Source organism: Onthophagus taurus, chromosome 7, assembly GCF_036711975.1.
Source record: "Onthophagus taurus isolate NC chromosome 7, IU_Otau_3.0, whole genome shotgun sequence".
NCBI classification, from domain to species: Eukaryota; Metazoa; Arthropoda; class Insecta; order Coleoptera; family Scarabaeidae; genus Onthophagus; species Onthophagus taurus.
This window is the reverse complement of record NC_091972.1, coordinates 23,515,599-23,533,252: the sequence shown is the minus strand read 5'-3', so window position 1 is coordinate 23,533,252 and position 17,654 is coordinate 23,515,599. Positions and strand designations below refer to the sequence as shown.

Here is a 17,654-nt window from a genome sequence, read left to right as displayed (position 1 = left end):
CTCTTATTTATCTCTTGTATCTCTTTGTACCTTCTTAATTGTATTATTTGTAATTTATTGAATAGCTCTTGAATTGACAAAATTGGAAAGAAGAAAATGGCACCATGGCTGGTTGTATCCTGAAGAAAAAGCGTACAACGAAAATAAACTTAATCTGCCTATACCTTCCTCATCACCTTGCGAATTAAACACCACCAAGGATTATCAACAGAAGAGGAATTTTTTAAGTTGCCTTGGATTAAAAACTGTACCTCCAAATGATGTCAAAGGTAAAGCTAATAAAGCACAAATTGAGTTGAATCAATTCATATAAATTGATTAGTTAATTAAATTCAATTAGTACTTAATCTATTTCAGAAATTGAATTAAACTGGATGAAAATCATTGATGAACGAGTAAGAAGAAGCGGCACATCAAAAATAACAAACTACAGTTACGAATCGCATAAGAATATAGTAGAAAAGCTAGATGATCATATAAAAGACGAATCTGAAATAAAAACCGAACATCAAGACAATAAAAAAAATCACACGACGCCGATACTAATAACGCCATTGCTTCCTGTTGTGACTCCAAATGGAATAAATGAATTCAAAGACGTACACCTTCAAATTCCAAAAGTGATTGGCTCAAAAACACTTCTCGCTGAGAATGTGAATCCCAACAACGATTTGAGACGAAATTCCAGTCAGAATTTGTGCGTGCCTGTTAAAATGGTTTTGTATAAAAGTAGGGGTGAAGAGAGAAGCGTTCAAACTGATCAACGGAATGTTCTGGTTGAATGGCCGGGTGTTCAAGATATTATGAACCTCTACCACAAGCATGCTTATGGTAAGAGTCATAACTGACGGTCCGCAATTTCTCGTTAATACGTGGCCGACGGGGGGAGAACTATAGCATGCTCTGGTTTCAGCACGGTCAGTTGAGATCAGGACGTTGAGGAGCAGATGCGCCGTGCTGAAGAGAGAGATGGAAGTCAAATTGGACGAGATGAAGTATTTGGAGAGGAAACACCGCGATTTGCATTCGAAGAAATTCCTCTCCGATCAGGAGAGAATCAACCTACAGACTGCTGTCGACCACTTGACCAAAATAGTAAAGTCATTTAGGTAGCAGTAACGATTGATAATTTTATGTTCGCAAGATACATATATACCGATTTCTTTTAATTACCATTTTATTTGTTAATTATAATTATTTAATTCTGTTTAGTTATTGAACGATTAGAGGTTGTCGCAAAATTAGATGGCAAAAAAGTAAACGGAAACATAATTGACTGTGATCATCAAATTTGTACTGAACGATACGAACATTTAGAGAAAAAATGGCGAGAAAGTATTATTGAAAATATTGTTTTATTTTTTTTTAGTTGTTAATTTATTCATTAAAGATCAATTACGTTTTTAAAAAACAATTTGTTGATGAAAAAATGTTGTACGAAACGTTAATGAGATCCGAATTAAAATTTGCATATGTAGTTTTAACACATATTTTTTGGTATGTCTTTAACTTTTAAGTTACGGGTTATTAGTTAGTTAGAAGAGTGGTGTTCACTGATTCTGTGATAAATACAATTTTAGTAACCTTGACGTAAACACTGTTTCTAGCATGACAACTTAATAAATGTACAGAACATGTCAAAATTAATTAGTTTTTATTCATTCCTTTTATATTCTCTTTACACCTGAGACCTGAACAAACCGTTTTCTATCCAGCTGGGTTTTTAACAAGAATCTAGGTGTTAGGATAATATCTAATAAGAATAATAAACATCTAATTTAATTATCAATACTTTTAATATACATAATGTATTTATTTATTACTTCCTTTCTTTTCTACATTTTTATCTTTCTCACCATTCCTTAAGGGGCTTCAATCACGGTCTTAGTTTCTGAGGGGCATCGCCGTGTGAGGGGAGGAAGCTCGAAGGACGGTCAAGTGGGCTGTATCTAAAACTACGTGTCGATGGAGATATAACGTCATTACTGTTTGGAAGGGAACTTAAAAAGTTATTAAAGTTATTTGTATTATAAGTAAAGAAATTATACTTTTAAGTTACTTTTCTTTAAGAATAATACATGAAGTTTTTTCGGACACTCAATTTAAATAAATTACCTACATTTTATAAATTATTTAAAAAGTACACGACGAGCTCGAGAATCAAATTATCGTTTCTGCCGTTTCCCTCACTACAGCAACCAAATAAAAAAAATAAAGTAGTGATTCATCAGGAGGTGTTATCAAAATCGTCACTAACATGTGGTGATTTACATTACAACAGTGTACATCAAGTATAAGCTTCTCTAACCTTAATAATTGTACGTTTAATATTTATTCTAATAAATAATTAATTGTTTATTTGGTTGCTATAAAGAAATAGTTGCTATAAAGAAATGAGGTACTTTTCTTTACGATTTGTAATAAGGAAATATAGGCAATTTCCAGTGAGTGTCCGAAATAGTTATTTTTGATACAAGATAACGAAATGACACTTTTGCATTCAAGAACGAAAGTTTTTTTTGCAAGCTTTAGCGAGCAAAAAAAATCGTTCGAGACGGACGTTCTTTTACGTCCAGGACGCAAAAGACTTTTACGTCCTGTTGACAAAAAAACTATCGTTTTGACGGTCGCTAAGTACTACGCAAAAATCAACTTTTAATAACAGTTTTCAAAAAGAAGTATTTTTATTCCCGCAAGTAAAATTTACTTAAAAGCATTCCATTTGTTTCTATGTATATCAATTGGAGTTTCGAAAAAAAAGAATGAGTTTCGCTTTACCATTTCTTTTAAATAACAAAATGATAATAATCGGGAGATATAGATAGTATAATAGATAGTAATAATGTATGAATAACATTACATTAATAATTTTATTGTCATTTGTGGTTTTAAAGAGAAATGTTTCAAATAAAAAATTCTTTATTAATTGTGGCGCATTTTTTGAGTATACTTGCTTGTTTTACATTGTTCTTTGTTTCGTTGCTATAGCAATCAACATTGTTATTTTAAATGGGATGCATTTATTTTTTTTGCATACTTTTATAGAGGATAAGTCCCTGATGAACATATCAAATCATATGGTTGTATTAGAAAAAATCGAGTATGTATAAGAAAAAAATGCATTTTTTGAAAGTCTTAAATCAGCTAATTACAATCAAAGTAGGCGCCGAAATAAAGCCGTTGACAGCTTTAAATGTCAAAAAAATTACAGTTGCAACAATAGGGCCGTTAACGTCAATCGATTAGAAAGACCGTCTTTCAAAAAATCGATAATGTAAATTAAATTAGACGGATTAGTAAAGTTTTCACGTTCGAAAATTGTTTAATTTTTGCAATAATTAATGTAAAAGTTTAAAATTCCCCACCCCTGATTCATTGTGACGTTTTAAGTAAGAAGAAAGAAATCACAGACGTGATTTCTCTCCCGTTTTCTTCTGTTTTCTTCCAGCGCATAAGATTCGTAGCATTGTCTCTCTCTAGGAATTTTATTGATTTTTATACGCTCCAATCATACGCTCAAATCTGAGTGACGCGCTACTGAATTCGCGGCCTGTAATTTCAAACTTTATTATTTTTTTTTGGAAAAACTAAGCCTCAGAATCAAAAATTAAAAAATATGGGGTCAATCAATTTTAAAAAACTTTCGAATGAGCCAATAAAAAAAAAATAGTTAACGGCCCTATTATCAATAATTAATAATGTATGTATTAATAATGGTCATTGGTAACTGTGGTAACTGTCTTCGGCCTTCAACTTTTTGAAAGGTTTTTAACACTTCCGGTGTTTTTATATTTTGTATACTGTGGATTGTGTAATTTGTGTATCCGGGTAACTATTATTGAACAGTGCACTTTGAGTGCGTTTTCTATCATCGTACCCATACATTATTAATATTTGGATTGTTTGTCGTTCGCTTAATTGCGCCATATTTGCTTAATCTGTCAGTTTTGACATCTAAAGCTGTGAACTGCGTTATTTAGGCGCCTACTTTGATTGTAATTATGTAGCTGATTTAAGACTTTCAAAAAACGCATTTTTTCTCGATTTTTTTCTTATACAACCATATGATTTGATATGTTCATCGCATAGAGGGACGTATCCTCTATCAAAGTATGCAAAAAAAATATATGCATCCCATTTAAAATAACAATGTTGGTTGCCATAGCAATGAAACAAAAAACAATACAAACAAGCAAATATCGCCAAAAAATGCACCATAATTAATAAAGAAACTTGTATTTGAAACATTATTCTTTAAAACCACAAATGGCGAAGTTATTGGCTATATTCCAGACATTTGACACACCTTGTATAACCGTCACTTGATTTAAAAAAATTTTGTCGTATTGGAACTGTTTGATAGAGAGTTGGTTTAGTGAATAAGTGTGAACCAGAAAACCGAACAGTGAAATACAAATGATATGTTTTGTAAAGATATTTATTTATCAAAGTAGAAAAGAAACAATGTATTGTAATATAAGTATGTACAATTTTATTGTATTCCCCTTGGGTCTAGGAACAAAATTTTTGATAATTTTATTTGTCTACTTAATAAGGAGTCCACTTTTTGATCTAGGACTCAAAGATATCATGTCTTCAAGGAGTTTGCGCAACAATAATTGCAGCTTTATCAATAAAAAGTCTGAAAAAGAGAACATAACTTAAGAAAAGAGAACTTTCAACTATCTTATTTATACATATTTGTATAAATAAGATTTTATATTAAATAGGACTTTCTTTCTACTTCTTGTTAATTGCGACAAATTATTTTTTCTTCACTTTTAAAGTGAATCTCTTCGATCGGTATTCCGAATTATATTATGAGGTGGAGGCCTGGAAAACCTAGGATGTACTAATTCAGGTAATACACATTTGGAATAAAAAATTTTTAAATTTTTTTGAGTGTTTTCCCAAAATGTTGGTTGTTTTTGCATCTACAAAACGCAAATTGATCATTTACAGATAACATTTTCTTCTCTCTAGTACAAAAATTCCAAAGTAAAAAATATTCTTAGGTAAAGAAATTAAATAAATTTAAGTATATATTTCTTAAATACACTACTCTCCAAAATTATCGCACCACCTAAATTATGCATTAAGTTTAAAGGTTTTTTTTTGAATCAACGGATGGATTTTGATGATTCTTTCTTCACGATATAGGTTGATTTTTAAGGAAGAAATGTGTTGATGGTTTCTGACAATTGTCAACGTTTTACCCATATACGGGGTGTAAAAAGAAATTTATGTTTTTTCTTCTAATTTTGCAACACCCTGTGGAATTTATCAGAAAGAACCGCTACATTCCATTTACATTACGTTAGAATGGCAACCCTTCTCTACAATCCCCATAGAATGAGATAAATTTAATGATTTCATCGTACTTGCGTGATAATTTCTTCACCTTAGTCTGTATAGAAGACATGACCTGAAACAGTTGAGCATTATTGGCGCCGCTGGAAGACAAGAGATCAGATGTTTCATCCTCGATACTGACGGATTTATCAACGTTACTCTGGTATTTGGAGCATTTTCAAAAGACGTCTCCCGCTTTGATTAGAACGAGGGTATCGGATGGAATTTTAACGCATTTGGTGTGGAAGTTGCCGCGGCAGCCGCCGCACTGAAGACGAAAAGCGGCTGAAGCAAACCTTAACCGGGGATACCGGTTCCCGTGTTCAAAGGTCAGCGCGACCGATTAGCACAGCTCGACGATAACAACATTAATGCAAAAGTTATAAAACAAAGCGCAAGGAACCAACCAAACGCCGGCAAGCAAGTTAAACTCACCACATCAAACCACACACGCGGGTGCAAATAAAAGCTTGAAAAACCAACAAGAAACACTCTAAAACCACAAAACTTCAACATGCAAAAGACTCTGATGTTGTTAAAGCTTGATACGGCGATCGAAACTGATAAAGTTTTCTTTGATAGAGTTGATCATCTGCTCTTGCTAGAAAAAATTGAACATGTTGGTTTACACTACAACATTCAACAGTGGCTTGCTTCCTATGTGGCTAATATGACGCAGTCGGTTAGAGTTAGAGGTTTTTCCTTGCAGACGGTGTCCCTCAGGGAAGCATTCTTGGACCTTCGCTTTTCAATATTTATATTAACGACATATTTAAGTGTTTTAAACACGCTAACTGTTTAATGTATGCAGATAATCTAAAGATTTTCTGCCGCGTGTCTAATCTTAGAGACTGCTCTGCTCTTCAGCGAAATTTATATGAACTTGTTCAATATTGTTTTACAAACTTCATCACCATAAATTATAGCAAATGATTTACAATTACTTTTACAAAAAAGCCTGGTCTTATACGCTTTGACTACATCATTGGAGCGATGTTGTTGAACAGGGTTACTTCTATATATAAGGGATTTAGGCGTGACGTTTGATAGTAAGCTATTATTCAGTGAGCATGTCTCAGCTCTTCGTATACTTAGATTCATCATGAGATCAGCTGGTGATTTTGCCGGCACTAATTCATTAATGACTTTCTATTGTACGTATTTAACATTTTGAATTACTGCACTGTTGTATGGAATTCACAATATGATATATTCCTGGAACGACTAGAGCGTGTCCAAAAGAGATTCCTTCGTTTTTTATGCTGGAAATCTCATATTACCTATGTTGACTACGACTCGGCGTGCCAATCTTTCCACTTTTTACGACTTGGCCAGCGGCGACTTGCTAATGATATAATACTTTTATATAAAATAATTCACAATATTTATAATTCATCTTCGCTTACATCAGTGATTAACTTTCTCGACCCGCCCAGATCCCTTCGTTTTGATTTTCTGTTTTTTACCACAACGCCGCGCACTAACGCCTATCAGCCATTGCGCTCTGCTGACCATCTTTCCATTGGCAAATTTTTGCGTACAAATCCTTAATCTCCTTTAAAAGACCCTTCAAAACCCCTTCTCCTCCAAGTTATAGCCCTCTAAAGTTAAGGAAAAAAATCTGCAATTTTCTTATCTCTTGACATTTTACAACTAACAAATTGTTAGTTTGATCACAAAAAATAAAATAATGCTGAGATCAATTTGATATAACTTCATTTCTTTGACTAATAATAACCAATCTCTAAATTAATTCAGTCGAGCCTGTGTATTATTTTATTTTGTGACCAAACTAACAATTTTAGGAGAAAATGTCAAGAGACAAAAAAGTTGCGTATTGAATCCCTCTATTATTTAAATTAAGTTTTTAAAGAGAAAAATGTAGACGCATTGAGTTGATTTTTTCAGCCCCTTGTAATAACATTTTCGGGTTATAAAATGAAATTTATGAAATTTTGTGGGAGGTGTAGTCAACTGGTGGGGAGAGATACCCCTGGAGTTCAGTGTGACGCTTGCCGGGCGTGGTTTCATGCCAAATGCGTGGATATCGCCAGAGAGTCTGCGGTTGCATTATCGGTCGCTGGCGCATCATGGAGGTGTTCCACTTGCAGATCGCCGCCGCCGGTGGCGTCGCGACGCCTATCTCATTCCTTTGGTGCCCCTCCTTGTACTCCTGCCCATCATGTTTCTTCTGTCTCCCTTGAAACTGTTTGCGAGATGATTGGAGAAATGCGAACAGAAATGCAGAGAATGACTTCACGATATGATGAATTGGTTGAGTCGGTACAATTTTGTAGTCAGCGGGTAACAGATTTTGAGGCGACTGTGAAACGCTTTCAGGATCAATTGAAGATTATAGATAAGCTGAATGCCGAAAATATGTCGCTGCGCAAACAAGTAGATGATTTGTCTGGTCGTGTTGGTGACCTGGAACAATACTCCCGAAGAAATAACTTAGAACTACAAGGCGTTCCGGAAAAAAATAATGAAAACCTTTTGAGGGTGTTGAAAACCATGGGTGATTTTATTGGGGTTCCTGTGTCTTCAACGGATGTGGACACAGCTCATCGTGTCCCGCACGGTCCTGGAAATCAAAATCAAAATCGTGGAACGAATCTTAAGGGTATTGTGGTCAGGTTTTGTAGTCGTCTCACCAGAGATAACTTTCTGGCTGCTGCAAAGCTAAAGAAGCGTTCTGGTCCTCCGGGTTCGCCACCTGGCCTGTCTATTGATGGTGTCTCTGAATGCTGTTTCATCAACGAACATCTGACGCCTGCGAATAAGTTTTTGTTAAGTAACGTAAGGAAGGCTGCCAGAGAGAAGGGCTACAAGTTTGTCTGGACGCGTGATTGTAGAGTTTACGTCCGTAAGAATGAAACTGCGCGTCCTATACTAAGTAATTAGGAGAGTCACCGATGTTGATAAACATTAATTTTTCTGCTTTTTACTGTATATTTTTTTCTCGGTGATATTATTTGTACAATGGCTCTATCTTTTTATTATCAGAACGTTCGGAGTTTTCGCACCAAACTGCAATCTTTGCATAATAACCTCTTGAATGCGGATTTTGATGTCGTGTGCCTCACTGAAACGTGGCTACATCCCGGTATTTATTCCTCTGAAGGGTTTCCTTCCTCCTTTAATGTTCTTATTGGAGTTGCAGCGTTACTTCCTGCAATTCTTCAGTCCGCTCATCGAGTCCCGCACGGTCCTGGAAATCAAAATCAAAATCGTGGAGCGAATCTTAAGGGTATTGTGGTCAGGTTTTGTAGTCGTCTCACCAGAGATAACTTTCTGGCTGCTGCAAAGCTAAAGAAGCGTTCTGGTCCTCCGGGTTCGCCACCTGGCCTGTCTATTGATGGTGTCTCTGAATGCTGTTTCTTCAACGAACATCTGACGCCTGCGAATAAGTTTTTGTTAAGTAACGTAAGGAAGGCTGCCAGAGAGAAGGGCTACAAGTTTGTCTGGACGCGTGATTGTAGAGTTTACGTCCGTAAGAATGAAACTGCGCGTCCTATACTAAGTAATTAGGAGAGTCACCGATGTTGATAAACATTAATTTTTCTGCTTTTTACTGTATATTTTTTTCTCGGTGATATTATTTGTACAATGGCTTTATCTTTTTATTATCAGAACGTTCGGAGTTTTCGCACCAAACTGCAATCTTTGCATAATAACCTCTTGAATGCGGATTTTGATGTCGTGTGCCTCACTGAAACGTGGCTACATCCCGGTATTTATTCCTCTGAAGGGTTTCCTTCCTCCTTTAATGTTCTTATTGGAGTTGCAGCGTTACTTCCTGCAATTCTTCAGTCCGCTCATCGTGTCCCGCACGGTCCTGGAAATCAAAATCAAAATCGTGGAGCGAATCTTAAGGGTATTGTGGTCAGGTTTTGTAGTTGTCTCACCAGAGATAACTTTCTGGCTGCTGCAAAGCTAAAGAAGCGTTCTGGTCCTCCGGGTTCGCCACCTGGCCTGTCTATTGATGGTGTCTCTGAATGCTGTTTCATCAACGAACATCTGACGCCTGCGAATAAGTTTTTGTTAAGTAACGTAAGGAAGGCTGCCAGAGAGAAGGGCTACAAGTTTGTCTGGACGCGTGATTGTAGAGTTTACGTCCGTAAGAATGAAACTGCGCGCCCTATACTAAGTAATTAGGAGAGTCACCGATGTTGATAAACTTTAATTTTTCTGCTTTTTACTGTATATTTTTTTCTCGGTGATATTATTTGTACAATGGCTTTATCTTTTTATTATCAGAATGTTCGGAGTTTTCGCACCAAACTGCAATCTTTGCATAATAACCTCTTGAATGCGGATTTTGATGTCGTGTGCCTCACTGAAACGTGGCTACATCCCGGTATTTATTCCTCTGAAGGGTTTCCTTCCTCCTTTAATGTTTTTAGATGCGATCGCCCGAACGTCGCCGACAACAGTTTGCGCGGTGGGGGTGTTCTTATTGGAGTTGCAGCGTATCTTCCTGCAATTCTTCAGTCCGCCTGGTTCACTGGTGTTGACGCTGTCGGTGTAACGTTGCGCTCGGGATGCACGACGATTCATATTTGTTGCGTTTATATTCCCCCTCACGATATTACTTCCCTAAATAATTTTTTAAATCAATTAACCTTAATTATCGAAAGTAAACCTAATGATCGTTTTATAATTTGTGGAGACTTTAATTTGCCTGAATTAAACTGGTCACTTGCCCTGGATTCCGGTTTCGCCACTGCTTCCGGATCCGTCAGCGCCCCCTCCAGTGAATTTCTGGATGTTCTTTCCCTTTGCGGACTTAACCAACTAAATTATCATAAAAATTCTTATGTAAACACACTTGATCTTGTTATTACGAATTCTGCCGATGTACATCAATTATCTCTTTGTAGTGATCCATTGCTTCCTGAGGACAGTGCGCACTCCACTCTAAAGTTTTCCTGCTCAATTTCATTTACTCGTTCATTATCTATACATCATGGTGATGCTTTTTGTTTTAGAAAAGCCCGGTTTCCTGAATTGAATAAGTACTTTAATGGAATAGACTGGGAATCAGAGCTCGCTGGTCGTCATATCAATGACGCTGTTCAAATTTTTTATAACTATGTTAATACTGCTATTCGCGAATTTGTCCCTTTAAAACGCAAAGCTATCAAGGGTTTTCCCAGTTGGTTTTCATACAATACCATTAAAGTAATTCGAGAGAAAAGGAGGGCGCACTGTAGATGGAAGCGTTTTAGAAACCGACTTGACTACCTCACTTTTTCAATTCTAAGGAGTCGTGCAAAGTATCTAATCCATCACAATTACATGGAGTATGTTAGAAGAGCTGAAAGTAATATGCAATCTGATCCAAAAGCGTTTTGGGCTTTTACTAAGTCTAAGAAGCGTGCGGATGTCATTCCTTCTACGATGTCATGGAATGGAACTGTTGTCGGCGATGATATGCTCATTGTTTGCTGATTTCTTTTCTTCGGTTTTTGTGGATCCTGCTCCAATCCAGCAGAATGTAGATTGTATAGAAATGGATACCCTTCCTTTGAGTCAGAGGCAGTTTGACAGAATTGAGGTTGAGGAGGCCCTGATGGGCATCAGGGTTACACACAGTATAGGTACTGATGGTATTCCATCAATTTTAATTAAGGAATGTTCACACTCTCTGTCCCTTCCTTTAACTATTTTATTTAATGCTTCATTGATAATGGGTGTCTTTCCTTTATTGTGGAAGCGGGCTTTTGTTCTTCCCATTTTTAAATTGTGGTGCTATATCCGATTACCGCCCCATATCTATTTTGCCAGCATTTGGGAAAGTGTTTGAGAAAGTAGTTCATGCACGTCTATTCTTTGCCCTTAAGTCTAAAATCAATTCTAGACAACATTTTTTTGCTGGTCGCTCGGTGGAGAGTAACTTGCTTGAATATACCTAGTATATCTTATCTACTCTGGATGATTCTTGTCAGGTTGATTCAGTTTATACGGATTTTAGTAAAGCTTTCGACCGGTTGGATCACAACTTACTTCTGTTCAAACTAAAGAAGTTTGGTGTTCAGGGAAATCTTTTGCAATGGCTTGCTTCCTATCTGAAGGAGAGATGCCAGATTGTTTCGGTTAATGGTTTTTTCTCTAATCCTGTGTCGGTTCCTTCTGGTGTTCCACAGGGTAGCCATCTGGGCCCTTTACTGTTTAATATTTATGTTAACGACATATTTGACGTCGTTAATTATGCCCAATGTTTAATGTATGCTGACGATTTAAAACTTTTTCTCCGTATCTCCTCACCTCTTGATTGTTCTAAACTGCAATCTGACTTAAACAATCTACATGCTTTTTGCTTAAATAATCGCCTTTCATTAAACTTATCAAAGTGTAATGTTATTTCCTTCTCTAGGAGGGTGAACACAATCCACTACAATTATAGCGTCGCTGGTGAGAGGTTGCAACGTGTCTTATTTATTAGAGATTTGGGTGTTACATTTGATTATAAATTATTATTTGATAAACATATCGATACTGTTGTCTCCAAAGCCTGGCGTATGTTAGGATTTATTATGAGATCAACGGTGGCTTTTTCAAACATTGCTGCAATTAGAAATCTCTATTTTGCCTATGTTTACAGCACACTTAACTTCTGCAGCGTCGTTTGGAATCCTCAGTATCTCTCGTATAAATCTAGAATTGAGCGTATTCAATCTAAATTCCTCAAATACCTTTGTTTTAAATTTTCCATTCAATACATTGATTACGAATCAACTTGCACTTCTTTTCGTACCCTCAACCAGCGTCGCTTTTGTGGGGATATATTATATTTTTACAAACTTTTGAACAACAAGTGTGATTCTCCAATGCTTGTTGGTTCTATATGTGTTCACGTTCCTCCGAGATTACTTCGCTTTGATTTTCTATTTATGACACCTACTCCTAGAACCAATGCCTGTCAAAACTCTCGTTTATTGAGAATGGCAAGATTGGCAAATCGTGTTAACATAGATCTGTTTCAGCATACTTTCTATGCATTTAAAAAACTGCTCTTTGCTGCAGTTGGTGTGTTAATTGCCTCGACCGTTCATTTGATATATGATATATTTATATCACCTAAACTCAAGGACAGTAGAATCTAAGAGGACTGCTACATCCATTGTATTTTTGTAGTCCACTAGGGATTGGTTGCCCGCACTCTACGTCACACTATTTGCCACGCCTGGTAACTGTCTGCGTTTTTAGAGGTTATATGATAGACATTAATACGTCTAAAAACATAAAACTTCAAAAATAATATGAATACGTCTAGAATATAACCTCTAAAAATACACAGCAAACGCATAGACCATAGCAACAGCTGGGCGTGGAAAATGGTGTGACGTAGTTTGCGGGCAGGTTGTCACAACAATGGATGTAGCAGTCCTGTTAGATTCTACTGTCCTTGACCTAAACTTAGTTTTAGTTTTTTTCCTTTTGAATCACTTTTGTACCATTAATGTTAATTCATTATTATTATTATTGTGAACTGTAATTCTATTTTATTTGTATACAATTGGTTGTTTGTGGTACAGTATTATTGGGTTCGACCTGTTTCTGTACCCACATGAAATAAATAAATAAAAATCGTCAAAAGTGTCATCTTATTAGCAACAATCTGCCAAATTTCATTCTTTTAAATTCCTCCATACTGGATTTATTAAATAAAAACAATTCTTCCCCTAACTTTAGTGTGCTGTAACTAGGCGGGGGAAAGGGTTTTGAACAAAAAGTTATATGAAAGGCCCCCTTAATTTTTGCTGAAAAATCACTCATTGATATCTTTCCCATCAATTTAGAAACAGCCTGTATAATGCCAAAATTTCATTATTAATTGATTAAAAATATCAAGTATTATATTATAAATGTTATCTTATCCGTATGAGTGAACTTAAATTATTGCAAAACCACATAAACAGATCACTCAAATTTTATTAATTTATTTGATTACAATTAAGGCACAAAAAAACATCAAATTAATATTCTAGTAGTATTTTATTCAGTTAAACTTGCCTACAATTTTTGTTTACCCTTTTTAACGCAAAAAATATGAAAAAAAAATGATATGACCCTATATATACACACAAAGTATACTCATACAAAGTTCTATTCATAAAATCAATATTTAAATATTCTTTAAAAAAATAATGTGGAAATGAGACTCGAAATATTTTTCACCTATTCTGTTATTATAGTATTTGTTATCATAAGCGTGTCTAATAAATAATCTTAAGTTAAATATGACTGAATGATTATTTAAGAGCACAAAGGGACTTAGTGCTAGTTGTTAGTATTTTTTTTTTTTTTGAAATTGGTATACGAATCACCTTTCAAAATATGCCATGTAAATAAATTAACAATCTAGGAAATTAGCTGCCATCAGTAGTTCCAAAGCGATTTCCGGGGCAATTGGAAATTCCGGAATTTCAGTCGAACTGTTAGTATATCTAACTTTGTATGTAAAATACATACAGACTTTTTGTAATACGTGAGATCTAAAATAACAAACAACAAATAGCTTCAAAATACTCATTATTTTGAAATACTTACGGAATTTCCCTAAAGTTTACTTCATTAGCTTCATTTTCAGCAAATTGTCCAGGTCCACTCAGCATAGCCTTAATAGTGCCCGAAGTAAGCGCGTGTTCCCTCTTTACAATAAACTCGTGTCCATCTGACGAAATCAGCTTTACGTACATGGCATCCGGACCCTCGCAACCCCCGTAAACCCTCTCGGTTTTTTCAACTTCGATTTCACTCATTATGGCCGTTAATATTCTGAAAACAACATTATAACATCCGAATTAAAGCCTAAACATGCGTTATGTTTATTTTACTTACATAAAACCATACAACAAATAATTATGCTGAGTGGTTGTCACTCACGAAACGTCAAATGTAACCTGAAGTTAGCAGCGAAAAAAAAGTTTATTATAACATAATTTTTTTATTAATTTAAACTTAATTGATACCTTTCATTAAAAATAAATTTATATAAAGATATAAAAATGATTTTAAAGATTAATGTTCCAGTACACGCGCTTACACAGTCATATGTCGCGGACTGTAAGTTCGCAATTGCAAATAGAAACGATTGGCAAAAGATGGCGCTTTTAAATTTAAAATTTATTATCCAAATTTTATTATTTACTTTTTATATTAAATCCATATAACTCATTTGCATCATAAGCTCAAATATGCGCGAACTAAAACTAGAAACATTAGGATTTCAGTTCCAATGATTTCATACCAGGTTCTGTCATCAATCAAACTTCCTGCTTTCTGGAACCCGAAATCTGGTTCACCCAGATTAAATCTCAATTCCCTTGTCGTTGCAAACTTTCCTCTTGATGTTGTATCAAACGTCTGTGACGTAATCTCTAATCCTCCGTAGAAAGAAATATATAATTTCATCAAAGATATTGAATAACGACTTGATGAATAACTTTCTGGTATGGAAATGGGGCATCAAAAACCTTTAGATTTTCATCGAAGGATGTTGAATATAGAGGTGACTCTCAGATGGTAAGTAGTAATAATAATTATTTATTGTGCCAACACATGATACAACAAAACAAAAAAAACAAATACAATTTATAATATTCAATTAAAAAAAACTAATTAATAAAAAAAAACGGTTTAATTAATCGTAAAATAATATTAAAATTCTTCTTAACTTTTGAAATCGTCTTAGAAAATTGATTAAAAAAATGTTTATAAATTGAGTAAATCCTGTTATAAACCTTGTTTGGATGTGCGCTTAATTCCACGTGGGATAAAAATTTCAAGCAAAAAAATCATTGTGATCAAACCAAAAATGGAGCACTTCTCTACTCCACAGAAAATTCAGATGGTGTTAGCTTACGGTGAAAGTCGTGAAAATTTCGCTAAGACCCATCGCATTTATGTTCGAAAATTTCCTGGAGAAAGAGCGCGTGCAAGATCGGTTACGAATGAACAGAATCAAATAGCTGTTTTAGCAGCTGTAGATGTTAATCCTCATGTAAGTTGCCGTCAATTGTCAAAAAATTCAGGCATTTCGTTAACGAGTGTACAGGGTGGGCAAATTTGGGTGTTATTATAGGCTATCTCAGAAACTATAAGAGATACGAAAAAAGTAGGTGCGGTGCCTTGTCCCGGTCTCTTTTTTCGAGACTAACCCAATCCCGCAAATACCAAACCACTACCTTCTTTTGTTTTTAAGTTATAGCCAAAAAGTCAAATTTTCATGATTTCAAAAAATGCTCATATTTCGTTTATTTTTGAAATTAGAGAAATGGGGTTGATACGTTCTTAAGACACTGTTTTAAGTAGAATATACTGCCGTTGAAAAATTTTAAAAATATTTGATGATTTTTGAGATACAACACAAAGTTGTATTTTTTTAATACATACTAATGACCGGTCTCGCTGAGACACCTGTATATCCAAATGCAAACCAGGCGTATTTAAAAACATTAATAACTCTTGGGGAAGACAACTGGTTATGCGTTAAGGATTGCAATTTTAAAATATTATCTCGCTGATGCAAATTGACATCGTACTGGTAGAGAATAACTTGATCAGAAAATCTTCGGTTTTAACCCCTAAAACCCCTTTTAAATAATAAAAATTAAAAAAAAAAACTAAACTAACAGTGTAGAATACAATTTGTGATATTTAACCATTTTTTTTCAGTTGCCTTTTAACTCATTATTAATAAATATTTATATAATTATCCTAACTTTTGTGTTATTAAATAGAATAAGGATAAAAAAGCTTTTTCTGTAGGAATATGAAAGTTATTAGCGAAAATATATTTTCTACCCCAAACTTCTACCCCTTGTAAGTTTTTACAATAGTACTACCTAACATATAAAAAAATCATCGTGGTAAATTGCACCAAAATCGACAAACAATTTTCGCAAAAAAAAATAATTTCTGGGGTGGTTAGGGTAGTTAACCCCAGCCACCCCTTAATGTCGTATGGGGTTTATTTTACTGCGTAAATCTTAATTTACATCTAATTAAAGGTTTTCTTCAAAATATTGTTCTAAAGTGTAACAGTTTATCACATTATTCTTAAGGAAAGGGGTTATCTATCATACAACGTAACTTTGCAGGGGATGGTCAGAGGCAAATAAGAAAAAACACGTCATTAATATTTTTAAACGTACTATAAGGGTACACAATATCGCCAAAATCGACAGGGTAGTTTTTAAAATATTCAAAAAAACTAGGGGTAGTTTACCCCCTGAAGCCCTCAGATATATGTGTGATATATCAATGGAAAGCTCTTTGAAAATGAATATCACTTTACGCTTACCACATTTCGATAGCTATTTTCGTTTTCAGCCTATAAGCGAATATGATATATTTCGCCACGAATTCCAACCCTTATAACTCGCCCCAGAGGCTTTATTAGCACGTATAAAAAAATACGTAAACCTTATTTTTGGCCATACTATTGCTGTACCAAATTTCAACAAAATCGGTGAGGAACAGTTCTGATACTTCCCTTGTGAGAATATAATGCTGTTGAAGTGGGATCGATTAGAAACCACGAACAGCCCGATACTTGCTTATGTTTGAAGAAAATCGATTTTTCCGGAATATAAGAAATGGTTAGGAAAATTTTCTTTTTGATTCTGAAGCAAGGAGCGACCAGGAAAATAATTCTGTTGAAATGGCATCGATCAGAAACCCCGAACAGGCCGACATTTGCTTATGTTTGAAGAAAATCGATTTTTCCGGAATATAAGAAATGGTTAGGAAAATTTTCTTTTTGATTCTGAAGCAAGAAGCGACCAAGAATATAATACCGTTGAAATGGGATTGATTAGAAACCACGAACACGCCGACATTTGCTTATGTTTGAAGAAAATCGATTTTTCCGGAATATAAGAAATGGTTAGGAAAATTTTCTTTTTGATTCTGAAGCAAGGAGCGACCAGGAAAATAATTCTGTTGAAATGGCATCGATCAGAAACCCCGAACAGGCCGACATTTGCTTATGTTTGAAGAAAATCGATTTTTCCGGAATATAAGAAATGGTTAGGAAAATTTTCTTTTTGATTCTGAAGCAAGAAGCGACCAAGAATATAATACCGTTGAAATGGGATTGATTAGAAACCACGAACACGCCGACATTTGCTTATGTTTGAAGAAAATCGATTTTTCCGGAATATAAGAAATGGTTAGGAAAATTTTCTTTTTAATTCTGAAGCAAGAAGCGACCGGGAAAATAATGCTGTTGAAATGGGATCGATCAGAAACCCCGAACAGGCCGACATTTGCTTATGTTTGAAGAAAATCGA

At 35.0% G+C, this 17,654-nt stretch overlaps 2 protein-coding genes and 1 long non-coding RNA gene across 4 annotated transcripts in view; 1 reads left to right on the top strand and 2 right to left on the bottom strand.

Annotated features, from left to right (window-relative positions):
* Positions 1-1,647, top strand: part of LOC111425848 (MAP7 domain-containg protein plexus) — a 79,046-nt gene extending 77,399 nt beyond the window's left edge. For both annotated transcript variants that reach the window (XM_023060135.2, XM_023060124.2), the window contains exons 14-16: positions 66-269; positions 358-831; positions 914-1,647. In XM_023060135.2, coding sequence (XP_022915903.2) covers positions 66-269; positions 358-831; positions 914-1,113 — 878 coding nt within the window. In that variant the 3' untranslated portion in view covers positions 1,114-1,647. The remainder of the gene's footprint in view (positions 1-65; positions 270-357; positions 832-913) is intronic.
* A 2,775-nt stretch (positions 1,648-4,422) lies between these two features.
* On the bottom strand, positions 4,423-10,066 carry LOC111425721 (uncharacterized). Its single transcript, XR_011640964.1, has 5 exons — positions 9,261-10,066; positions 8,634-9,190; positions 5,495-8,563; positions 4,677-5,425; positions 4,423-4,642 (listed from the first exon to the last, which is right to left on the bottom strand). It is a non-coding gene; the product is annotated as an uncharacterized lncRNA (long non-coding RNA).
* A 3,268-nt stretch (positions 10,067-13,334) lies between these two features.
* LOC111422434 (elongin C) lies at positions 13,335-14,271 on the bottom strand. The gene is made up of 3 exons (XM_023055635.2): positions 14,200-14,271; positions 13,909-14,136; positions 13,335-13,853 (listed from the first exon to the last, which is right to left on the bottom strand). Exons 2-3 carry the CDS (start codon positions 14,118-14,120, stop codon positions 13,712-13,714), a joined length of 354 nt encoding a protein of 117 aa, XP_022911403.1. The 5' UTR covers positions 14,121-14,136; positions 14,200-14,271; the 3' UTR covers positions 13,335-13,711.
* Positions 14,272-17,654: the final 3,383 nt, after the last annotated feature.